Below are 26,536 nucleotides of genomic sequence, written 5' to 3' on the forward strand. Positions count from 1 at the left end.
ATCTAATTTCAGACTCAAACTTAGCGACTGTACACAGGACCAGTCTAAGATGAATAAAGATTAACTATGAATAAAAACAAAACAAAACACTTTTTCTTGTAGCTAATTCAAAATTAAAAATAAATATTAAAAAAGGCTTTAAATGAAAAAATTATGCCCCCTTCAATTCTGTTTTCAGAGTTTAATAGAAAGTTCAGTGTTTTTTTGTACAGATGTTTTTCATCACACCATAATAATTATTTAGCTTATGATTCATATTTGATGTAGCCCTGTTGCATCACAGTCAGTGGCTTCTAGGTTTGAATCTGGATCAGAGCACTTCTGCATAGATTTAGGAGTTTCTCTCTTTTACTTGCATGGGTTTCATCTGAATTAATCAAAAACAGGCCAGGTTAATTTTCCCATTAGTGTACCTGACAGAGTACAGAGTACTGTACTCTGGCTCCACTTGTTAAAGCTGGAGCCAGATATAAGCCAGTACTTATTTACAATCCTGCACCCCACCTCTCCCATATCTAGAACGTGACCTGATAGGTCATTTGTGCAAACTGTTTTCATAAGTTTGCATAATGCATAATGCAGCTGTATGAAGAAGTGCAAGTAAAAACTGGTGACTTACTTTTGGTTAAAGTTGAAGTCAACACCCTTAATCTTTTTAAAATCTTTTTTTTTTAAGTTTTATAATCTTTTTATAATCTACTACAGTACTCTGCAAACATTTTATACACTTCTCATTTCTTTATATTTTGCTATGTAAATAGCAAAGGTACATTGTTTATGTTTAAACATGTTTCAGAGTTGTACAATTCTAACAAGCTTGAAACTTAATATGGCCACCTTTATTCTTCAACACAGCCTGAACTCTCTTATTTCACTCTCTAATTTCTTTAAGTAGTCCTCAGGAATAGTTCTCCAGGCTTCTTGAAGGACATTCAAAGCTTCTATAGATGTTGGCTGCATTTTGTTTAATTCTCTGTCAAGTAGTGCTCCATTTTGTCTTTTATTTATTTATTTAAATCCAGGCGTGCTTTTTCTGCATTGTGCTGAGGGTGACTGTCATGCTGAAAAATTAATCCACTTCCAGTCCACTTTTCAAGCTTCCCAGTTGGTATTGCATGGTGGATCCGGATCTGAGAATACTTTTCTGCACTCATAATTCCATCAATATTGACACCACTGGCTGTGATGAAGCCTTACACCATGACAGAGCCCCCAAAGTGTATTACAGATGGGTGTAGGCTAGGGCTATGCGATATGACCAAAGTCTCATATCCCGATATAAGACATCTATCGTCCCGGCAATGATGTAAATCACAAAAATTTAACATTTTCTGTCAATTCTATGAATCTCGGGCAGGTCGACTTGCGTGAAGTGTTTCCAGCCGGGCGTCTTGTACCTGGAGTCAAGTATTTCAACTGATGCATGAAACGCTACATTTTTAGACATAAGTTGTAACGGCCGCCGTTTTCTTTGTAAGTATTTATTACACGGCGAAAAGCCTGTTCTAACGTTTGAGTCTAAGGTTTATTTTTTAGCACCTAACGGCGCTTTTTTTTACTTCTCATCCGTAAACACTCTGCATACTCTTTCACGTGATTCAGTTTATTTTGAAAAGTCTCAACAGGATCTCGAGCTTTATTGTGAAAGGTTTATGTGGAAAATAAACAAGCGGACGGTGGAGCCACGCGATGGTTTTACCGTCGTTGTTGCTAACGACAGCGCATAAAAACAGTCACTTGTCTGTTTGTAGTGTGGTTATATTAAATATAAGAGAAAGAGAGAACTTTAAGAAATTAAACGATGAAAAAATATTGCCGTAAACAGTTTATTTTGCGACATCACGAAACAAAAGATAGCGTAAAATGAAACGATAGACGTTTTTATATCGTCGTCCGATATATATCGTTATATCGAACAGCCCTAGTGTAGGCACTCTCTGTTGTACCATAAGACTTCTTCACAACCTTTTCTCCCTGTTTCCCTTCCTAAAGAGTGGCTTCATGACAGCAACCCTTTCATGAAGACCATTTCTGATGAGGCTTCAGTGAACAGTAGATGGATCAACTGAAGGTGCAGATACATCTTTCAGTTCATGTGTCAGGCCTTTGATGGATTTTCTCCTGTTTCTTAAGAACATGACTTTCAGATCTTGCTCATCAGCTGTTTTGCATCTTTTTGGCTTTTTGGCTAAAAGGGGATTCATGATGTTGGTGTTGATATCTCTACCAAACTGCGTTATCTTTGGTATTTTTCATTGATTGAAAGAAAGAAATTGGAACAAATTTATATGTTTCTTTTTTTATAAGGCTGGTAATAAGTGCCTAAAGACAGAATATTAAACTGGTTCTTTTCAAAGGTATCCGTTATGTGTAGAAAAAACACTGGTTCATCCCTTGAGTTAGATGCCTATTTTTTTTGAATTACTCAAAGGTCAGTGGATAACAAAACGAAAAAACCCTTTCTTTTTCTGAAAATGGTCCGGTACAAGGATTGAAGTAAAAATAAGTGAAAAAGCAGCCAGTGCCCAAAGAAAAACTTTAAAAGACCTTCAGATAGCCTGAAAAAGTAGTCTGCCTCCTTATAAACAAAACATAATGAAATGAGGAGTTGCTCAAGACTTTTTCACACTGCTGTGGACAGGTTTATTTTTACTGCAATTATGATGACACAAACCCCAGTTTCCTGGCTGGAGTTCAGGTTTCTCTGGGCCATCATACATAATATAAACTTTAATATAAACTTTATTACTGTTTTCTAAGCACAAACACTCCTGTGTGTTATTATTAGCAATCAATATGATGTTTCTTTGAATATGTTTAGGGTACGTACTGAATGAGCTGAGGATTTTAGGAGTTGAGAAATGTCCATAGTTTGTTTTACAAGTTTGAAAATAGTGTTTCAAGTTTCGCTTTTGTGCTTTTTTGATAACTGCTGTGGTATTAATGGAGAAGGACAGGTCATCAGCTAGGTGTACACCCAGGAACTTAACACTGCTGAGCCTTTCCACAGCAGATCCATCTATGGTGAGGTCTGTGTGGTGATCTCTGCCAGACTTCCTGAAATCGACCACCATCTCTTTTGTTTTGTCCACATTGATGGTGAAATTATGGGATCTACACCACACTTCAAGCTGCTCCACGTCCAATCTATAAGTGGACTCATCGTTGTCAGTGATGAGACCAACCACAGTTGTGTCATCTGCGAACTTCACAATGTGGTTAGTGCTGAGTCTGGCGGTACAGTCATGTGTGAGCAGACTGAAAAACAGCGGGCTCAGGACAGTTTTGTATTTCCTAAAGAAATTCAGGGTTTGTAATGTCCGAAATTAATATAAAAGTTTGGAAAAAGTTTGGTTATTTTTAGTTTGGGCAAACGTTAAAACAGAAAGCTGGGAGGTTAAAACGGTGTACAGAGTTTAAGCAGGGTATTTAGAGATTACACAGAAAGTCTCCAGTTCAAATTTGTTTAAAATCAAAGATGGAAAATTGTTACTGAAAACTACTGGTCTGTTTATTGGAGCAGGGATGAAGCATGAAAGGTAACCTGACTTGTCTTTGGACTGCTAATTGAATGTATTTTTTTTTTACAGTTGTGCCTGATTTTGTGTAGATCTGGAAAAACTCACCTGTCGTTTCTGCAAACACTCACATACTGTATGTCATTTTGGGACTCAGGAGGCAAATGAGTGGCTTTCTCATCAAGTCATTTTATTTTGTTCTGTCCTTTCACAGATGCTATGAGTAAGACAAAGGCTAAAACGGAATCAGAAAGGTTAGTGAGTCATCTGAAAATGTATGTGAATTCCAGATAGTTTAAAATTGAATCCAGCCATGATGTTAGCCTGTGCTGTTTTCTTGAGGTTGTCCCCTGGAACAAAAGCATGATTTCCCTCAATTTTCCAGACTTATTGGTAACAACTCAGCCTGGACAGAGGCTCTGAATGATGTCAGGCTGACTGCTGAATGAAATAAAATGGGGAAAGAAACAGATGGATATGACCCCTGAGAGTCTTTCTTGACGACATCTGGCTAGCACGACTTTCACCATAAAAGTTTAATATTAATCCCTGCAGCATTTTAGGGTACTGTTGTGCCACTCAAATCCAAAAAGCAGAGTTAGTAAAAATCAGAGCGACTTCCATCATTAAGTTTCACCATGGATATGTATTGTAGATAAAAACAATGATTGCCATGTTCCTCATTGCAGATCATGAGCGCTGACCTATAAAGAATGAGCTTAAAAACTCAGAAAAGACGATTACATTGCTATTACATCAGACTCAACAAGTGAAAGGTTTATTCACTTAGTCAACTGGTTCAAATGGGAATAGCCTGACTTGGTGCCAGATCCCACAGTTTGCCTTCAGAGGTCTTGCTGAGTCCATGCCTTGGTGAATCCGAGCTGTTTTAGCAGTAGCATGCAAGTAACCAACAAACATAATGCCATAAGGTTTTGGCCCATTGATATATTGGTGTTTTGACACAAAATGGTGTATAATGTGCTGTGCGAGCTGGAACGGCTGCGAACTGTTCCAGCTCGCACTGGAACGGTTCGCAGCTGAGTGTGAAGCAGCAGGAATGAGGATCAGCACCTCCAAATCTGAGGCCATGGTTCTCAGCCGGAAAAGGGTGGAGTGCCCACTCCGGGTCGGGGATGAGTTCCTGCCCCAAGTGGAGGAGTTTAAGTATCTCGGGGTCTTGTTCGCGAGTGATGGGAGAAGGGAGCCGGAGATCGACAGACGGATTGGGGCTGCAGCTGCAGTAATGCAGACGCTGCACCGGTCAGTCGTGGTGAAGAGGGAGCTGAGTGTAAAAGCGAAGCTCTCAATTTACCGGTCGATCTACGTCCCTACCCTCACCTATGGCCACGAACTGTGGGTAGTGACCGAAAGAACGAGATCGCGGATACAAGCGGCAGAAATGAGCTTCCTCCGAAGGGTGGCTGGCCTCTCCCTTAGAGATAGGGTGAGAGGTTCGGCCATCCGGGAGGGGCTCAGAGTAGAGCCGCTGCTGCTCCACATCGAAAGGAGCCAGCTAAGGTGGTTCGGGCATCTGACAAGGATGCCCCCTGGGCGCCTTCCAGGCATGTCCCACCGGGAGGAGGCCCCGGGGCAGACCCAGGACACGCTGGAGAGATTATATCTCTCGGCTGGCCTGGGAACGCCTTGGTGTTCCCCCGGATAAGCTGGAGGAGGTGGCTGGGGAGAGGGAGGTCTGGGCCTCTTTGCTTAGGCTGCTGCCCCCGCGACCCGGCCTCGGATAAAGCGGATGAAGATGGATGGATGGATGGTTTATAATGTGCTTCTAATTCACCCCAGCACTCACACTTACATGCTGATGGTGGCAAACCAAAACCCATTAAAGACACTTTGGCAGAAGAGCTGAAACCAAACATGCATTTTGTGGAAATTCTAACATTTCCTGAAACATGAGCACTGCTTTACCACATGACAACAATAAAGCTGTGATGAAAAGACAAGAAAACAACAACAACAATGTGATGCCCTTATACTAAAATTCCAGTGGTTAATAGTGTCATGGTCCTGAGTCTCTGAGCCAATGTTTTGACTTTTGCAAAGTTTATGGTTCATTGAGTTTTGTATCTTTGGTTATCATTTAGGGCTTTAGTTTTTAAGTTCTGGTTACATGTGTAATGTGGGTTCTCTTTACATCTTAATTATTGATTTGTATGTACTTCTCTGTGACTCAGTTTAGTATGGCCACCCTCAGCGTCTCTTTGTTTCTCATTAAGTCTTCATTTCTGTTATGTCCTGCTTCATTTTGGTACTTCTTTGTCTTTTGTGGTTTGTATATAGTTTTTTTTTTTTTTTTTACCTTGTCTAGTTACCTAGATTCTGTTTACCTGTGCCTCATTTGCCCCCCTTGTGTTCAGTTCTTTTAATTGCCCTCTTGTGTGTATACGATGTTTATACGAGTTTTTCCACCAGTTTAAAATAAGACTGGCATAAGAGTGTGCATTTGTGCAACCTGCTAGTCACCCATCTGCTACAATGACAGCCACCCGCTTGCCAGATCCTGCTACCCCTAAGTCTAAGTCCTCTGAAAGGAAGTGTTGATTTTGGCAATGCTGTTCAGCCTCATTGCTGCAGCAATAGCACAGCAGCAGTGTTCACTTCCCCTAAATGCTTTCTTGTGTGTATATAGCAGTGTCTTCCCCTGAGTCATCGTCACAGTGTCTGTTTTTGGTTCTTGTGTCTTCTCTGCCTGAATTATTGGATTCCTCTATTGACTTATATTTTAATTTTTGATTTTCCATCTATTTAAATAAAGCTACATTTCCAGTTTATTCTGTTGCCTTAAGACTTTGAATGTGTTCGCTGGTCCACTGCAGGATACTGTGTCAACGTTATGATTTAATTTAATCTGATATAAAAACCCCCACCTGTATTCAAATCACTCTCAATTCTTTTTTTTAATTTGTATTCAACGGTGAATGCACTAACACATATCCCCATCTTCTTAAAGGACTTAAACTCGGTCCAGCAGTTTTGCTGCCTCTGGTTCAGATCCAAACACTATTTTGAAATGAACCAAGTTTCTCTCCAAAGGGATGTTTGGTTTTCAAGACCTCCTCAGCTGGCTTGGCACCATTATAGCATTAGCCACCTTTTCCTGACTCTTTGACTCATACATGTAAGAAAGTAATGTGTTTCCTCCTTTGTTAACCATATTTCTGTCAAAAAGGGCCTTTGATGAGTTGCAGTCTCATAATTCCCACCTTGCAAGTGTAGCTGCATTAAATGAATGAATTCATTGATTGCAATAATAGCATATGGCCAAAGCAAATCTTGGCTTTTCTCAAGGCCCACCAGTGCGTCTTGTCACATCACACCATTGGTCAACATGCAACAGTAAACTGCTCCTTTTAAATCATTATACAGTAAATGCTGATTGAGCAATGTAGTGAGTACAAATTAATAAATCCTTTGCAGTTCTGTTTGGTTTTCTATAAGGCCTACTATACTGATCCGAATACAAAATCTCCTGGGAAATTCAAGGCTAAAAGGAAGAGGATCTTGTTTATGTTACCTCTGCGAAGGAGGTTATATCCTTGTTGTTGTTTTTTTCATTTAAAGGATCACTTGGATGTTTATGAATAGATTCAAAGTTTTTACCAGGGGTGGTCTGAGCCTGCTTTTACAGATTATTCTGGAACATATCTTTCACCATTCAGATTTGACATTTTGGTGTCACAATGTCATAAATACATATAAGACTGGAAGATGTAAAATTGGAAATTTTAGTTTCAACTGGCATACTGTTTTACTAATTAATGCATGGCCTAACCTACTACACAAGCCACAGCCAAAAAATATGGCCACCTATTTGGTGTTTCTGTCAACACTGACATGGTGGACCAAGTCGACCTATTACATCCTTTGGCACAATATGAGGTTGAATAAATGCACGTAAGTGTTACATGAACTGAATGACAGCAAGGTTTGCACCAAACACACCAATGAAATAAGAGTGTTACGCACCCTGCCCGAAGCGTCCAGTCTTATGAACCTCGGATGCTCCTTGGTATCCCAGCATCCTGCAGACTACATCTCCATCCTTTTTATCCCAGACATCATCGCACACGGTTCCCCAGCGATGTTCATGGAAAACTTCCACACGGCCTTCGTGAGGACCTGACCCATTCACCAACCGTACCAAGGTCTCCTCCACTGAAAACCAAACACACAAAACAGAAGCTTTGTATCCAGATACACAAATGCATTGGCAGAGGGATTCCTAAATTTTGCTGCAACTATTTAGTGTGTTTGCAGAGTGTTTATAAGCATTCCATTGTTATTTATGCCAAAAAGACAACAATAAAGGCCCTCGCTCATTTTTATCTGGCAATGCTGGCATTGCTTTGGACTCATTCATTGTGTTTATAAGTTTAATGAAGCTCTGTGAATCACACCAATATGAAAACAAACTGAGATGAATGGGATTTTTTTTGACATGCTGAAAAATAAAAATTCCATAAACCACAGAAAAACACTCTGATTTAACAAGAACAATAAATAAAAATACCCTGGAAACTTTTTGTGTTCTTTTGTGAACCCTCTTTAAAAAATTTTGACGTAAGTTTCTTTCTGAATATACTGTTTTCTGTGATTGTAAAGCCTATAATATGGCAACAATCTCACGGATGTGAAGCGAATCCCTTGAAGGGTTTTGAAATTCATAACTTCCTACTTTGGAACTTCACAGTATGCATCTGCAAGCATTTATCCAGTTTAGCTTATTTGAGCACTAAAGACTACCAGCTGCTTAAAAATACTGAGGAAAGGAGGGAAAGTGAGTGAATAAATAAAAGGAGAGATAGAAACTGTAAGTGGACATCAAAGATGAGAAGTAAAAATGGAGACAAAGGGATGAATTAAAGTAGATTGCTAACAGGCTAAGAGTTTTGCATAGTCAAAACATTTTTATAACATTGTTAAAAAAAACTGTAAAGGTAGGGGTGTGGTAAATTTGACTGAGGATTAAGGCAACACTGGGAGCTTTAAGTTACTGATTGAGATGGCTCCACTTTGTTTCTGCTATTTGTTGCTTTTGAAGTATTTTAATTTGTTTATCTGTCAAATGTCGATCATGTTTGTACTTCGGTTTTGATGCAAAAACTATAGGCATTTTATTAGTCCTTACTTTACACTACTTAGCAGATATGCTTGCACCCATAAGGTCAATGGATACAGCAATGCTCTGGTCCAAACATGGTAACTTCTGGCTCCCCAAAAAAACCTAACAGAGAATTAGGCAAAACATTCATGTTAAAGCTTCAAAATGTAACCTAACACTGCGACTACACTTTATGACATTCTTTTATATACAGTCTCTGTAAAAGATTCCTCACATAGGTGGACACAACAACCATCTCTGTATTATTGTTGTTGTTCTGGTTTGACAGAGTATTTTGGCTCCTGTAATATAATAAAAATCAAAAGGTTGAAATAAGGTCGCAGGGCCCTGGAGTGTAAGCTATCACAGGGCGGAATTTTAGGATCATCCATTTTTGAAGGAAGCTATTTAGTTTTTAAAGTTGTAAACCACTAGGAATGCATGTAAATAAAAGTACTAGAGATGCCCCATTTTCATGGATTTAGGCTTGGAAGGCCTTGCTCAGGGGTGCCATGTCCACAAACTTGCATGTAAGAGCTTACAGAACAAGTGTGTGTGTAAATGAGTGTGTTTGTTTTAGCAGAAGCTTCATGGCTCTGCAGTTCATCTGGTATTCCTCAAAGTATGCAGCAGCTGTTCTCATGTAATTGATTTGATTTATCACCTTTCAGAGGGCAGAGAGGAAATAAGAAGAAGAGGTAAACACACACTCGCAGCTACACTTTTCTGGACTGCTCATCACTGTTAAGACAAAGTGCCGCAGAGTAAAGCCAGACACATTATATAGACAGGATATTAGTTTCATCAGACCATCATACATTTTAACTGTGTACCATTTAACTCTCATTACAGTCAAGTATTTTGCACTCACTAGCCCATCATAATTTAATATCTGCTGTATTATTATATTGTCATAACTGCTGCACTGTATGATATTCTCTCCTGAGAACCAGCAAATTCAAACCAGAAATTAAATATTATTTCAACCTTGTGTTGTACTTTTGTACTGCAGGAGGTTTTTTCAGGCAACTCTACCCCACAAACTGTTAAGAGTAGAGCACCACATGTTTCGTTTTCAGCTAGGGTCAAGCATTTGAATTACTTGAAACAGTTATATTCACTCATCAAACAATAACACAATATAATTTTTGCTATTGCCATGCATATAAAAATGATCACATTGATTAATAGCCCTTGTGATTGTTTAGTACTTCTCTAAACAGACAGTTTACTATATATCCTAAAGCTCTTCTCAGCCAAAATCTGAAGCAATGACACCCAGCAAGCAGTCTGCTAAATATTACATTTCTATGCCTATTTTGGAAATGAAAACTTAAATCACATGCTAATGGAAAGTAGATCTTTTCTTACTATATGACATAATACAACATCATCCACAATTTACAGGAACTTTTCCAGCTCAGTTGACAGTATGTGAGTGTCCTGATACCAAGAACAGCCAATGACATTTGTGGAATGTGTCATTTCCTTTAATAACTGCATGTTAATGAAGCAAGGTCGACATGTTAAGTAACTCAAGTCATTTTTAGCTTTGCATGCATGCATGAAAAAAACCCGAGACATGAAAAACCATCTTCTTATTTCCTTCTCTTACTTTCTCTTACTCTCTTACTATACTCTATGGTGTGATAGAGTATCACTAATGTTCATCTGTTTCAGCTCTTTATTAGTTTCTTTCGAAGAGCTTGAGAATCCCCATGGAGAAAACGAGAGACTGGGGAGAAGATAAAGGAAAGGAAACACTCTGGAGGTACCACATGTAGACTAATCTGAGCCATGCAACAAAGCTTCACAGGGATTTATATCTCAGTCTATGGAGAGCTGGACAGCTGAACTCAGTTGAACAATGTCATGTGTGTGCTTTGGGTTACAAAAAAATTGGTAGAATTCAGGCAATGCATGAATAACATTCAGTGAACAACACTGCAGCCTCTGAAACGGCAAGAGTTGGACATGCTTTCAAACAAAAACAAGACCTGACTGCACATTAACCACTTCCCTCAAAAATGATCACCTAATCATTTGTAATCACACTCATTGTTTATCTACTGGTAATAGTATCCTTTCAGCTAAAACTGGTCATTATATTTTGTACTATAATAAGAGCTGTGTTCAGAGGATTTGAAGTATGTAAGAGCCTAGGAGTTATAGGGGTTGTCTTTTTGAATCCAAAAACAAAATTGAATACACAAATGTCAAAAGGCAGCTCTGAGACCAAACTTTGAGAAACGTTATTAATCTGACTTTCACTAGTTTGTTTGAATCATCCAAACAAACATGCTAACAATTTAGCCTAGTGTGTGTCCTGTTCACGGGACTCAGTACTAAGTTAAATATTCAAACACTTTGAATAGGATAAGAGATAACATCTGTTACTTGTATGCTTTGGTCTATATCATTTTGTTTTTAGGACTCATGTAGACGGCTTTGCAACCTTTCACAAGTTTGTTTTAAAATGAGTCAGCCAGATGCTATGCTAGCATTTTGAGTGTTAGCTCAAATAGCTAGTTGGCTGTAAAAAATATACAAAAAATATGCCACAGATAGTTGTTGAAATTATAAAGTTAATGGTTGTAGACTAGAAATAAGAAGCAAATATTTGCCTGACACTGAGGACATGTTGTTAAGTCATTAGGAATTTTGAGCAATACAAGGACAGAAAGGTTGACAGGTTTAGCCAAAGTAACTAGGGGCAATACATTATTTGGTGAAATAAAAAGTGGGGTAGTCTAGATATAATAACATGTCAGCATAACCACTAATTACATTTTGGATCAGAATATGTGGAAACAGGTAAACTGGTGGACAAAAGTCCTCTGAAATGTGTTTCCCACTAAGCCCTCAGCTTTATATAACTAATGACTTTTTCTAGTGACACATGCTCACAGAGACAAAAGTCACTTCTCAAATTCCTTAAAGTAATTAAACCAAAGGTCAATATCCTGGTTTCTAACTTATGCCATTGGTACAGCCTAACAGCTTTTGTCTTAGATTCACTTTTGACAGCCAGCAAAGTGATTCATCATAAAACAGAGGCAATCTAATCTGGACATAAATCGTGTACTGCTTCTGTAAAAGTAAGGGAATTAAAATGAGCTTTGAGAGATATAATGACTGTTTCTGTTCAGTGAATACTAGTCAAATGAGCTTCAACTGCTGGGGGCCTTCCAAGTGGTTCAAGCCTCTGAGGCCAGAGAAGCTGCAGCAACCACAACATGAAGGCCAGAACATGGAGTGATAGAGTATTACTAATGTTTTTCTGGCAGGCAGGAAGAATCTGTACTGGATCGAACTACATGGCTCCAAGACAGCAGCTAACTAGATCCATCTGTTCATAACATCTTCTTTCAGCTGCTCCCTTCAGGGGTCACCACAGCTAATCATTTGCCTCTAGCTCACCCTGTTACTTGCATCCTGTCACACCAACCCTCTGCACGTCCTCCTTCAATACTTCCTTGATGCTTCTTTGTGGCCTTACTGGTTTCCTTCTGCCTGCCAGCTCCATATTCAACATCCTCTGTCCAGTATGTCCAATATCACTCAAACCCTCTCAACTTTGCCTCTCTAACTTTATCTTTTTTGTAAAACATCCCTTTCACTCTTGCTGATCGTTTCCGTTTGGATTATCTCATTTTTTGACACTGGAAGGCCACACTGACGAGAAATGAAAACTTTCCTTCATGTTGATTTTCACATTCAATTACATGGTTTCTCATGAGCTCAAGTCCCAGGACAAACACAAATTTCTCGTTACTGAGTCAGAAATCTGAACTCGTTAGTGTTTGGATCTCTGTACCTGCTGATGTGCACAGGAAAAAACAAACAATAAAACAACTACACTTAATGCTGGAGTCCTGAGATCAGTTGTCAAACTACCAGATTTTATGGCTGTTGTAATATGTGAGGTCAAGAAAAAAACATTACATCAATGTTGGCAATGACCTCTACATGAAAAGAACATTTTGTTACATGTTACATGCCCATAGGAAAATATCTCAAAGGATTTATAACAGGCAAATGTTTGGCATTTTCACTGCCTCAATACTGAAAATCAAAACAAGTGAGAAATTTCTATTTATGATAATCAGTTTCAGTAGAATTTAGATTCACAGAAAACACAGTACTGAAAATGTTTGTTTTCAACACTAGTTTACAGTGTGTAAACCAAGCAATCAAACAGAGACCAAGATTTTACATTTTCTTTAGTACATCTAAAAATAAGTAGCTTTACACTAAAATGTAAAAACAATCAGACTCCTTTATATCCTTGCTTTTAAAATGTGCTATACCTTTTAACATTGTCATTTTCTTTCATGTTACATTGGGGGCGTATTTTCAGCCAGCTCATAGAGCGACTGTCATTTCCAGTCAACAGGCAGCTAACTAACTAAGAAAAAGTTGGTTAAAAGTTATGGGGAAAAAAAAAAAAAGCTGACATATTTTAACCTAGAGATCTTTTTGTAAACATAACAGTAGATTTAATGTCTAAACCTTTCCACCCTTACCATAATCAAGTTGCTTTTATTGCTCAAACCTAATGTATCTATCTTAAAGCACTTTGATGAGTCCAGTACAACAGAAAAGTGCTGTATAAGAATCAGTCCTTCTACTATTTACCAACTAATGAAACCATGTATTTCTAATGAATAAAATTTTAAATTAAAAATGATCAAAATTAAAAAAAAACAAAACAAAAATTAATCAAGTATGAAAAACATTTAGTGTCATTAATTGCTCCACAATTTTGTGCACATGGCCATGAATCACTACATGTGAGATGGAAAGATGAATCGTCTTGCAAAAAATGGATGGTACACAGGGAATTCCATGTTCAGAAATAAGTAGACAACAGCAAACTGTTGTAAGACCAATTTGAGCTGGACATTTTCTTAAACATAAGCACAACTACCATCAACTGATCACAAAAATATATACAACATAGATAAAAAAAAATCAAATACTTTGTGCTAGGATGCAATACTAGCAATACATACAAGATAAAAAACTGTTTTTAAAGCCTGTTGATTAGGAGGTTATTAAATCCAGATGTTTGTGAATTTGCAAGAACCCACTGGCATTTTTTTGGGCAAAGTTTGGGATCTATGCATGTAGCCTAATTAACCCAGTAAATCTAAGAGATCTTTATGCAATGTCTTTATGCAATTAATGCTAATTAAATGTAGTCAATCAACCAAGAAAGAAAAAAAATTAAAGCCTAATGGGCAAAACAACAATTACAAGACAGCATGCGTTCAACGGTGCATACTGCTGCGTTCAACACCCAGCAGTATGCAGGATTTGGATAAATTACCATTGCATTCACAAATATAGTAGAAACAAAAAATTAACTACAAAAACCAGGAAGACTGGTGCAGTGCATTATATAAATAGCAAGATACATGAGAATGTTGTTCATATAACATCAGTGCAAGACTAAATTAATGTGTTTATTATTTTTCTAGTAGTTGTTTCTTTTCTTTACCTTTTTTCTTTCTGGCATGCCTCATTACTCTTTTTATTTGTTTTGTTCAGATACAGTAGAAAAAAAAATCTCATCTGTCTTCTTGGACATAAGATTTTGCTGGAAATACATACAATCTGGACTCCATTTGTTCTTTTTCACTCAGAGACAATCACTCATGCTTCGAGGAATCTAAGCATTTGATTCTGTCAGTGACATCCTCTTCAGCAGGTTCATTTTATGGTAATACCCAACACATGTGGACTAACGCTCCGTTTTCCCACTCACAAACTTTTGCTTGTTCTGGAAAGTGATTACACAGGTATGAACTGTTTGCTTTAAAGTGTAAAACAATCCAAGTCACGCGTCCAACAATAAGTCGGCTGCATGAGGTTTGTGACAGAAATACAAACGACGTTATGATTTGAAATTTCTAACAACAACAACAGCATGTGGGCTCAGTCTGTCTTTTCTTCTCTGAAACATCAAACATCCGCGTCGCGTAAATGACGTGAGGAAAGAACTGATCTTTGACGGCTCTGTAATGGGCAGAAACTGCATTCATGTGGTCAAGGGATCAGGATTATTTGACATGAACACCACCCCATCACTCAGCACACGCAGAACAGTCATGATGATGCAAAAAAGAAAGAAAAATACAAGCATGGAAAAAAGATGTAATGACCTTTTTCTTTCTACTTTGTGGTTTTGCATTTGAGTTCAGGTTACCACCACAGGACTTATACTTATTTTGAAATCCTTTTGATGTACACTGTAAGATTACATTAAAAACAAATGCACACCTACCAGCCTTTGAAACCATGTTCAGCTCTATGTGATTGATATCACATGAACCAAAGATGAATGAAAGCCATAAAGTTATCACGTCATAATTTATGGTTGATTTTGGATCACACGCACCGATAGATGTGAGGTACTCAACTAAGACTTTCATTCCTGTGACTGTGAAACACGTACAAAATTTGAAATGATACATTACAATATTCAAAGTACATTCTTACAAAAATGAAATAATTCAGAAGTTTGCTAAACATTTCTGTAAATGCAAAACTTGCTTAGGCCTTCTATTTGTGATCACTTCTTGAACCTTTGGTTGGAATCACCTAATGATCTCCATATGTAGCTGTTACATCCTGTGAGGCAGTGGGAGTGTGTGGGTGGGGTGTTTGCCCACTCTCTCCGCCTCCTCCTCTCTTGCCACTCCTACCCTCTCTGGGGACGAGCTGTGAGCAAGGTGGGTTCTTCCCCTCTGTGGAAGCGCTATACAAATGCAGGCCATTTACCATTTTGCCATTTAAAGGTTAAATATGGATAGAATCAGCTCAGTTGGGTACTGCTATACTAATCTCCAGCCAGATATCCTTCAGCATGCATGGTGAGGGAATCGATCTTGGTCAAGGCTTACAGCTTCATACTGACCTTGTTGATTTCTGTGTCTGAAAGTTTGGTTAAATTACAAGTAATCAACATAACAACAGGAATATAAATCAAAGAAAGTAAAGTGCTTAATTTAAAAACAAAGCAACCAAAAACACTTTGCTGGATTAGATGGTGGAAAAAAGTCTCATTGGAATAATCTGCAGTTTGTTATGCTACTAATTAGTGGGTAGATTACTGTACATCTAATATTCTGTCCACGGTGATGTCTATAAAACACTTAATTTGCCTGTTGAATATTTTAGCAGACCATGTTCCCTTTTTTACTGTTTCTGTAGTAGTTTGCCTGCATGCATGTGTGGTCATCTAATAACTTTGAAGCTGCAGTTACTGCTGCCAATAAGACATTAACGAAACTTACTGAAAAAAAGAGAGGGACTTGGAATCACTTAAAGGAAGTTATTATTTTGGGGCCAAATAAAACGGTTGCAGGTCTGAAACTTTTGTTATTCTCATAGTTGTTCATCAAGAAGGAGAGTAGAAGAACAGAAGGAGTATAATATGCTTTTGTAAAACTGGTATGATAGTGTGCAAAAAATATTATAAATGCATTTAAAAACTATACAAATCAGGATAAAATAAACCTGTATGGATCGGTTCTTTGCAGCCATACTACTTGAGTTGGTAGAAATAGGCAGAATGATATCACATATAATATTTTAGGTTATTTAATATTAGCTACAAACAGCTAAATAACACATTGTCCCTTGCACACTGTGGACTGGACTTGGCCATCATTTTCTCACCTGGTCTGTCTCCTCGCTCACCCCGTTCACCCTTCTCTCCCTTGAAACCCCTTTCTCCTCGGTTACCTGAGGACAAAACAGCACGAGACAACTGATTTACTGACAATGTCGATAATGATTACTTTAAAGAGTTTTATGTCACAGTACATGATGATTAAGCACGATGTAGTATAGAACATTTAGATAAAATATGAAATCAAGGAAAAAAGGAGGCTGGAACAGTAAGAGGTACTAAAAGGAAACAGCTGGAGGAACATTTTACAACAAAAAAGGTTAACTGGTAACAGGTCAGCAACATGATTGGGTATAAAATTGCATCTCAGAGTAGAGTTCTCAGAGTTTCTCAGAAGTAAAAGTGGGCAGAAGTTCAAAAATCTGGAACCCCCCCCCCAAAAAAACCCAGCATCTACAAATTGTGGAACAAGAATGATATAAAATTGCAACTTTGACTATCTCAGGATCTACTTTACATGATATCATCAAATAATTCTGAGAATCTGAAGAAATTTCTGTACATAAGGGAATAGGCTGAAAATCAGTTATTGGATGCCTGTGATCTCTGAGCCCTCAAACAACACTGCATTAAAAACAGGCATGAATCTGTAGTGAAAAGCACTGCGTGGGCTCAGGAACACTTCCAGAAATCATTGTGATTACAGCTCATTGTGCCATCCACAGATGCAGGTTAAAGCTCCTTCATGCGAAGAAGAAGCCATATGTGAAGATCATCCAGATGCCTCTGGCTTCTCTGGGCCAAAACTCATTTAAAATGGTCTGAGGCAAAGTGGAAAACTGTTCTTCTGTCAATTAATCAAGATCTGAAATTGTTTGGAAAACATGGAGACTGCAACCTCCAGACTAAAGAGGAAAGGGACCAGCTGGCTTGTTATGTGCACTCAGTTCAAAAGCCTGCATCTTTGATAGTATGGCTGTGCATGAGTGTCTATGGAATTAGCAGCTTGAACACCTGGAAAGGCATCAGCAATGCTGAAAGGTATATACAGATGTTAGGGCAATATGTGCTCCAATTCAGACAACAGGCCTTGCGTATTTAAACAAGACAGTGCTAAACTTCATACTGCAGCTACAACAGCATGGCTTCATAGCAGAAGAATCCTGGTGATAAAGTGGCCTCCCTGCAGTCCAGGACAACTAAAAACATTTGGCACATCATGAAACTAAAAACATGACAAAGAAGGCCTAAGATTGTTGTGCAGCTAGAAACGGATATCAGACAAGTATGGGACAACATTCCTCCCCCAAAAGTTCAGCAGCTGTTCTCCTCAGTTCCCAGATGTTTACAGACTGTTGTTAAATGCAGAGGGGATGTGTTACTATTATCAAATTCTAACATGAGGTATTTTCTTAAATTTTACACCCTTTAGTACTGAGCGTATAAATTCAGTCATTGTACTGATCTCTTAGAGAACCAATATGTTAGTAAATTTGTCATTACGAATAGAAATGATGGTAAATACCTATGTTTTTTTTGTTCAGTTAGACTGAGTGATATCTGTCATATTTTCATCCTACTTTACACAAAATAACAGAAACCAGGGATATGAGTTTAGGGATTAATCATGAATAACTGAAACTTGTAAAAATTGTAACAACAAATCAAATAATTTTCAGTGTTTTCTGTCAAAATTTGGTTTTGTGAAAAGGGAAGGAGAGTTGTCTGTATCATAATATCCAATAAAATCCTAGTTAAAGTTAAAAGGGAAGCAAGCTATGCATAAACTGAACACAACCAAGACTGAATTACACACAGTGCCAACCGCAATGTAGCACAAAATGGGACAGAAATGAGGTGAAAAAACAAGCAGGACCAAGAGCCATAACCCTCAAAGATGAGAGCAGCTCAACCACTGAGAAGTCTTAAAACATCTGAACCTTTTCTTCACTTCGCAATCATTTCCTCTCATTTGTATATTTTTAGCTAATGTCTCTTAAATCATGAGGCCTGTAATTGACTTCTCATACATGTGGCTACGCCCTGAATCCTCTTCTTAAATAAATTCTAAACATTGTGGTGTATATGTGAATATTAATGCAGAGAAGAGCTGAAAAACAAAATGAAAATGCACTGACAAAAATATTTTTAAGGTAATTGCTTAGGCTATTACAACATGGATGGAAAAGTTAATGGGACACAAAACAGTGACATTACTGCAAGTAAAAATCCTTGCATTTGTGGTTTGTGTAAAATTACAGTACATTTACGCACGACACCTCTCCCCAATCAGAAGCTTGGATACGACTATGTCTCATTTGTTTTCATTTCAAAATATAATGTTATTACAAATTCCCATGAATTAGCCATCCAAAGCTGGAGAGCATTTCAGTTTCAGTGCCAGTTGCTAACTCTCAGCCGTGAGGTTTAAAAACCACAAGTCTGTTTTTGTCATGAAGCAACGAGAGGATCGGCTTTGAATGGGCACTTATCCCACCTTTAATTTGACCACAGTGTAGGTGCAAGCTGTGGTGGTCCTCAGCCACATGTGTTACAGCCTGTGTGTGTCTAAGCAGGGCAGCTAACGCTTTATACACACCCTCCACGTGACGTCCTCAGCCGTCAGTGTCACTTCTATCCTGACCACATCCTTAACAACTAAATAACACTGCAGGGAAAACCTAAACACAGTGGTGGGCTACTGCTGAGCCACAAGAGACAACAGATGCATCTGATTTAAACCCTCACTGAGTAATTTTGCAGACTGGTGGTCCTGAAAGGCAGCAAAGGGTAAGACGAGGGGAATTTTGTAAGGTAATTTGAAGCCTTGGTACAAATATTTATGGTAACCCTCAGGATAAACTGTCATAACTGATTAGCATCACACTTTTCATCTAGTGCCAACAGCAAGTAAATTCTTAATTTATATTTTTGGCTTATGAACAAATACCTTTAATAAAAAACAAATGAGCCTCAGTTGTATTTACTATTTTGTGGTAATAAGCAAATTCAAGCATTCCAGTGTGCTAAACCAATATGGTCCACTGTCACAGCTACACAACACCTACTAAAGATCAGTATATTCATTATCACTGCATTCCAGTAAGTAATGGCTTACTTAAGTTTTGTCAAAATGTTAAAATGTTAGATGTTCATGTCAGAAAAATTCTCAAGCCTAGTGACAACTGGCCAGTGGATTAAGGTGCAAGTCAATGATACATTTAAATAATATGGGTATTCCCATAAGGTTAATTCATAGAGGCACAGATGACATAATCCCAGCAAACATGGCTTAAAGAGACCCTGACATAATGTTGTGCAGGGTTAGCTGTGGCTCAGGTGGTTGGGTCTTACTAAAAAGTACTTTAAATGGTCAACTGAGGAGAAAGGTGTTATATAAGCACCTTTAAACTCTTTTCATTTGTATGACTAAAGTCTAATTTGTTGTACGGTGAACTTACAGTAACATGTCGGACTGTTAAAAGCATTATGTCTGACTGCTCCTTATGTCAGCCTTATAAACCATGTGATGCACAGTTAGCAAAGTAGCATGAGGGAGCAACAGGATGCGAGTTTAAGTCAACCTTGTGGTATACATTTTTTCCTCTTTCCACCAGCATGAAAGGAAAGAAATGTATGGTATATCAGCAAAAAAAAAAAAAATGAAAAATCACCTCACTGTTAGCACATACAGCAAAGACAAATATCAGCTAGACAGGGAAAATATTGTTATGCATTAACCCTCTCAGGCTCAAATTAAACTTTTTGTTGCTAATGCACAACCAAGTCCTGCAGTGGTACTTCTGAGTAAAAAAAACTCATAAAATATGTATGTGGGGTAATCAGGTTGTTAGTTTTTAACTGTTGCAAATCGGCAACGCCTGCCTCGAGAGGGTTAATATAATTTTTTTAAATCATCTTTTGATATGGCAATGAAACATTTTTGGGAACTACAGACTAATAAGAATCATTAGGTTACTTACATATAAGCCTGAAACAAGGCCAAAAGTTTTAAAGTTCTGAGATAAATCTGTAAAGGTCAGGCTTCAAACTGCTCTTAATGCAAGGTTTCTATTTATTTAATTGTATGATCAGCTAACAACAGCTCTTTACTAATTTTGGCCAGCTGTAAATGTGAAAAGGTATGACAGCATGAGAGCCACAGAGAGACAAAAATAACATCTAGCTTATGAAAAAACATAAGACTAAAGACCCAAGCGGTTTTCCATAAGTGTTGGTAGAAACCAAAGTAGTGTTGAAAGAAGTTGCTCTCCAGGGGCCAAATTGCTAAAATTGCTTTGTGTTTGCTTTATGTGTTAAACAGTTTGCTAACACGTTAGCAGTAAACACTTCACAATGTCACAGCACTTCAGAGTTGTCAGTTTTTTACTGTCCCCCATTGGCTAAAAAAAGTCCAGCTTTACGCACCCAGAAATTACATAAAACACTGTCAGCAACCACAACTGATCTGACAACCAAAGGAACAGCCAACACCTTCTGCAGTCCCTATATATTCTTCCCACCGTTCATCTATTAAAAAACCATGAGACTTCCCAGTGCTGTTTTTACAAGTTTTTTGTTTTCCCTCCTCCCTCCTGGATGACTGTCTTATACTGAGGCCCCATTCATAGCCGAGTCTCTCCAAAGCCTTCCTCCTTCACTGGTCTGTTAAACCTGAAACTGCACCACAGACGCATAAAGCAGAAATACACACTGCTACAAACTACCGGGATCTAGATGTGAAGTTTCCTGTGTCCTTCACTTTACCTTAATTTTTGTTTTTTCTGTGTAAAATGGTTATTGGTGTGATGTTTTGTATTGCTCGCTACATAACTAAGTTGTCAATCAAATGATGCAGACAATGCCAGAGTTTTTGTAGGTGACAATCTTTTCACGCCTGCTTGGTCATAATGGATGTAAAGTGAGTTTTCTTCTAATGGCTTCAATCAGGCTTATGTCATACTATTAAAATACAGGACATGTTTAGCAATAAATTATAATTCCCTCTACTTTAAAGACATGAGTGACAGGCAGTGGTAGAATATGACGCACTATCTGTATAAGAACAGCTTTTGTGAAACCCATGTTTAAGGACTCTTCATAGAGTCACTTTTTACAGTAAAACAGTAGTGGAACATGTCTGCTATCACTACAGATACATTATATTAAAGAGACATCACATAATGAGGAGATGTGGCACTCCTGAAATCTATGGAAAAACAAATAATGGAAGAATTGTTCTAATCTGATATGACTGCTGATTTCATCCTCTGACCAAAGATTAAATGGTAAATGGCCTGTATTTATATAGCGCTTTTACTAGTCCCTAAGGACCCCAAAGCGCTTTACACATCCAGTCATCCACCCATTCGCACACTGGTGATGGCAGCTACATTGTAGCCACAGCCACCCTGGGGCGCACTGGCGCCACCGGGCCCTCTGACCACCACCAGTAGGCAACGGGTGAAGTGTCTTGCCCAAGGACACAACAACTGAGACTGTCCAAGCCAGGGCTCGAACCGGCAATCTTCCGATTACAAGGCAAACTCCAAACTCTTCAGCCACAATCAGCGGTGAGATTATTTACATCTTTACATTTTCTTCTGCTAATACTTTTGGTGTGCACTTAAGGCAGGAGTGGGGAAACTCCAGGCCTCGAGGGGCAGTGTCCTGCAGGTTTTAGATGTGTCCTTGATCCAACACAGCTGTTTTAAATGGCTAAATTACCTCCTCAACATGTGTTGAAGTTCTCCAGATGCCTGGTAATGAACTAATCATTTGATTCAGGTGTGATGACCCAGGGTGAGATCTAAACACAGGACACTGGCCCTTGAGGCCTGGAGTTCCCCCACTCCTGCCTTAAGGAGTAACAACAGCATTATGTGCCCTTTCTCTAGCATCCTCTTCATATGGCCTCCTTCATTATAAATTTGATTTGAAGGTAGATCTCCTCGAGCATATCCATTATCCGTATCACTATTGTGTTGCATTGTGGTATAATTCAAGCTGATGAAGTGTCCGGTGCTTTCAAACTTGAATTTTCTACCAGGAATTAGTCCTAACAATGGGGTCTATTAGGAGACCCCACACTATGACCCTTCTGCCACCAGATATTTGGTTTTTGTCTATTTTCTCTTATTCTCCTAGTGCTTTAGCATCTTTCTTCTAGTAAACACAATAAAAACAGTCTTTTACATTTGTATAAAATGAGCATGAAAAGGCACATTATTTTACATAAATGCCTAAAAAAAAAAGGGAGAGTTGAGTCATAACAGCTAAGTGCAGGAGACAACAGGTCCAAGATTTCAAGAGCTACCGGCCAACATTTGGACTGTGGGACTTAACACTGGACAATTCAGCCAAACCCCGATCTGATTGGCAACAGCTGTCGGCTAAAGACACATTACACGCATACATACACAGTGACATGTCCACACAAGAAACGCATAGACTGCAGTGCCTTATCATATTAGTCACGGCTATGATTAATTCAGAGCTGTGTTTATCTCAGTGTGTGTTTGTTATCATTGGCGCTGTCCAGCCCCCCGATGGGGTTTATGTAGATTTAGAGAGATGATGAGAGAGTATAAAGACAGCAAATAAGAAATAACAACATAATGGACACTATCCAAGCTTAAAGATGGCATTTATCATTGTTCTCACATTGTGGAAAACATGTAAAAAACATTTACAGAGTGGAATGGAAAACTACTGGTAAATTCCCCACACTGTATATAGTGATATACTGAGTTGTCAGACAGTATTAGTTCTTCATTATGGATTTTGCCACATATAAAATATGATCCTATTATAATGATAAAGGTGTGTGGGTTCTATTCAAAAGTACCTTTAAATATGTTATTCAGGTTTCTGTGTCAGAATGTGGTTGAAATTTGTTTAAGTGCATGCTTCTTGGATCTTAATTTCCATGGTAGATTTGGAGGGGTTGTGTCATGGCAACATGATGGATGGGGGCAGTAAGAAAAACTGGCTGGATTAGTGCATACTGGAAAATGAGTACGTACACACGCATCAACAAGTTTTCCTCTCTTTTTCTGACAGTTGTTCCATTGGAGCTAATAATATAGAAATATTGTTGCTTTCCAGCTGTTTAGTTGATAATCACGGTTTCTGGTAACATCCAATAATTTCTTGCATTTCATTGAATGGAAAACCTATTAGATAAGTAGAGACAGGTGTTTTGCTAGAATAAATGGGAGAGGATAAGCAAATATAGCTCCCATGGCTAAAGACAAAAAGCAAACAGTAGCACCTGTTGGTGATGTAAGAAGTGTTGTGTTCCTGATAAATCCTGGTAAGGAACTTTTTCAGTGACATAAAAGTCAACAAGTCATGGAGTCATCTGAGGACTGAGTCTTTCAGTAGGCAAGTTGTTAAGATTAATTTGTGATTTACACAAGACTACAGGGAGAAAAAGGACATCCGTACTGATGAGCTGCTGTGTGATGACTAACTTATTTTAATGAGGCTACTGCTGTTGCTCCGCAAACACACAACTGCTTTTTAAAGCAAAGATTGCACTCTATGTTGTTGTAATGAAAAAAATTCTTTCTCTCTGGACAAGAGCGAACAGATTAACCAGAAGCAGAAATAACCTGCTAAGCCCACGATTTTTACTGTATAGGAATAATTTTACAATAAAATTGAAGGAAAATGTATCTTCTTCCAAACAATGTCTTTTTAAAAGCAGACACCTTATGCTGGTTGATCTGTACACATTTGACTAAGAGTGCCATTTAGCTGTTCTTGCATTAACTACTTCTTTTGACTCACTTAAAAAAAAAAAAGTAGGAACAAAAATAAACACAGATCTGCAGAGAAGATTTTCAGGATGCTCAGGGTTTTTAAACCAGGTTGATATGAGTTATGATTCAGATTTTAAAAGCTGTTTTGAGAGAGCAGTGCCAAGCCTGTTTCAAAGTAAGTGACAAAGAAAGTGGTAACTTGTGCTTTTTGTAAGTGCTGCTTCACACACAACAATGAAAAGTGATGAGGTATGGTGGATTTGAATGTCACCATCTAATTGTTTGATTTGAATCTCTCTCTCTGATTTGTTGATACTTGCCTATGTTTTCTTTCTGTGTCATGCTTGGAATGACCTTTTTCCACACATTCACCTTTTTGCTGTACTTAAACATATACATGGGGGCATCAGGGGCCACTCGATACTTTGATACGTAGATTGAAATAGTCAGTGATATCAATCTATTGACCTTCTGACTGGTATATGACCCTCACAGTTACCTGCGAAGAGACGGCAACCTTCTAGCAGCTCTGTATTGTATGCTCTTGCTTTTCCAGTACTTGGCTTTCTCATATTTGCATGCATAAATATCAGTGAGCTCATAAGACCAGGCCAAGTTAATTAGTATTAAACTCCAAACTATTAGTATCACGACTCGCACCACAAATGTACCTTTAGGCCCGGCAGGTCCAACCTCTCCTCTTTCTCCCGGCATGCCATCGACCCCACCAGACCCTTTCATTCCCCGAGGGCCCTGGTTGCCTTTTTCTCCGGTAAATCCTGAAACACAAACAGACAATCATGAAAAAAACAAAAACAAAACCTGCCTGTATTTTGCAACTGCCTAAAAAGGCCAGAGACCCCACACATATGGACTATTTTGTACACTTTCTTCTGTTACTGGCAGCCAGAATGGAGCTACTGAGTCAACAGACAGGCAAACTTGATGACACACTGATTCTTCAGCTTGCAGATCTGTACTGCAATTCATGTGGGAAAAGAAAAGATGTGGAAGAATGGATGAGGATGAAAAGAATTGTAAACTCTAGAGGGGAGTGAAGATTTTATTGCCTGAGTGTCAACACTAACTGAACTAGACTGGAACATACTTGATCTAATCATGGTTTTCATTAGCTGTAATGTGGATCCGTGGTGTAAATAAACAATTAGTGAATTTCTGTTAGGGTCCAGTCATATCTATGTCATTCCAACACAGCAAACAAACTCTATATTATTCTTTAAAGTGTATTAAGGTTTTGGAAGTCCTGTTAATATTAGTCCTGCTCATGTTCCACCATCTGGAATACACGAAAAACATCTTTTGTTTTGCTCCTAAAACATATCCACTCCATACCCCGTGGCATACAATGAGAACATTTGTTTAGAGTAAGCACAGTGAAATGTCTCAAAATTAGTGTGGTAATGAGTTATTGATTACACCGCTGAGGTGAGAGAAATCTTTTTAAAATGTCGCTGTGTTCTGACACGCTCTGATTACACTGTTGTGACTGTTCAGAAATAAGAATAAAATAATTAGGCATTAGAGCCAGAAACGCAAAATAAACTGATGATGGATGAGGCCATATAACTCAGTTCAACTCAAAAACCCCACTGGGAAAATGCTATCTATCATAATTGGGATCCAGGGCAGAAATGTTCTTTTTGTTCTGCAGGCGAGTCCAACTGGACCGCTCCACATGTCAAGCGTCCTGCTGGATGTGATGACACATTCCTTTGGCTTCAGTGCAAGTGGAGCAACAGAACTCCGTGTAGCGCAATATAAACACAATGTGTAGATCTAGGTTATTAGAATTGATTATTCTTTTTAGAACTGGAAACAACAGTCAACATAAAATAAACAGATAACATAAACTAACATTGCTAAGATCATTAATTTGAACAATAGGCAAAAAAATAAATAAAAATTGAACAATAGGCAGTGTTGGGAAGGTTACTTTTAAAATGTATTCCACTACAGAATACAGAATAAATGCCCCAAAATGTATTTTGTAACATATTCCGTTACGTTACTCAATGAGAGTAACGTATTCTGAATACTTTGGATTACTTAATATATTATCATGCTTTTAACAACTACACGAATGTACTATTGCTGTGTGATTTATTACTATTACTGAATGATATTCGCCATACCAATACCAAATAGATTTTTAAATCTTAATATAAAATGAGTAACAGTAGGGTGGACATTAGTTAAGGCTGCACGTTTTGCAGCGATCTCCTATAGAAAACTATTCCGCGCGTATCTAAAACAGGTCCGCGGCTCCGAAACGTAGTAAAGGGACCTCTGGCTAATAAGTCGGGTTCGTGTCGGGCTCGTAGCCGAAAATTAGCTTTACTTTGTTGTCTGGGTCAAGTTTGCTAGCGAGAGACAGAGAGAGGCGTTGAAAGGCTGCTCCAACGGAACTTATTGTTTCGGAGGAAAACACGAACACAGTCGAGTCTTAATAGCTTACTTATAACTGGGCTCGTCA

General features: G+C 38.3%; 1 protein-coding gene across 1 annotated transcript in view; it reads right to left on the minus strand.

Annotated features, from left to right (window-relative positions):
- scara5 (scavenger receptor class A, member 5 (putative)) overlaps positions 1-26,536 on the minus strand; it is a 111,420-nt gene that overhangs the window by 13,604 nt on the left and 71,280 nt on the right. The window contains exons 9-11 of the mRNA XM_084952294.1: positions 24,714-24,821; positions 16,324-16,389; positions 7,503-7,691 (exon numbers count right to left, since the gene is read on the minus strand). Of these exons, the coding sequence (XP_084808420.1) occupies positions 7,503-7,691; positions 16,324-16,389; positions 24,714-24,821 (363 nt within the window). The remainder of the gene's footprint in view (positions 1-7,502; positions 7,692-16,323; positions 16,390-24,713; positions 24,822-26,536) is intronic.

The sequence above is a fragment of the Perissodus microlepis genome, chromosome 15 (assembly GCF_051167445.1).
Source record: "Perissodus microlepis isolate ML-2025 ecotype Zambia chromosome 15, ASM5116744v1, whole genome shotgun sequence".
NCBI classification, from domain to species: domain Eukaryota; kingdom Metazoa; phylum Chordata; class Actinopteri; order Cichliformes; family Cichlidae; genus Perissodus; species Perissodus microlepis.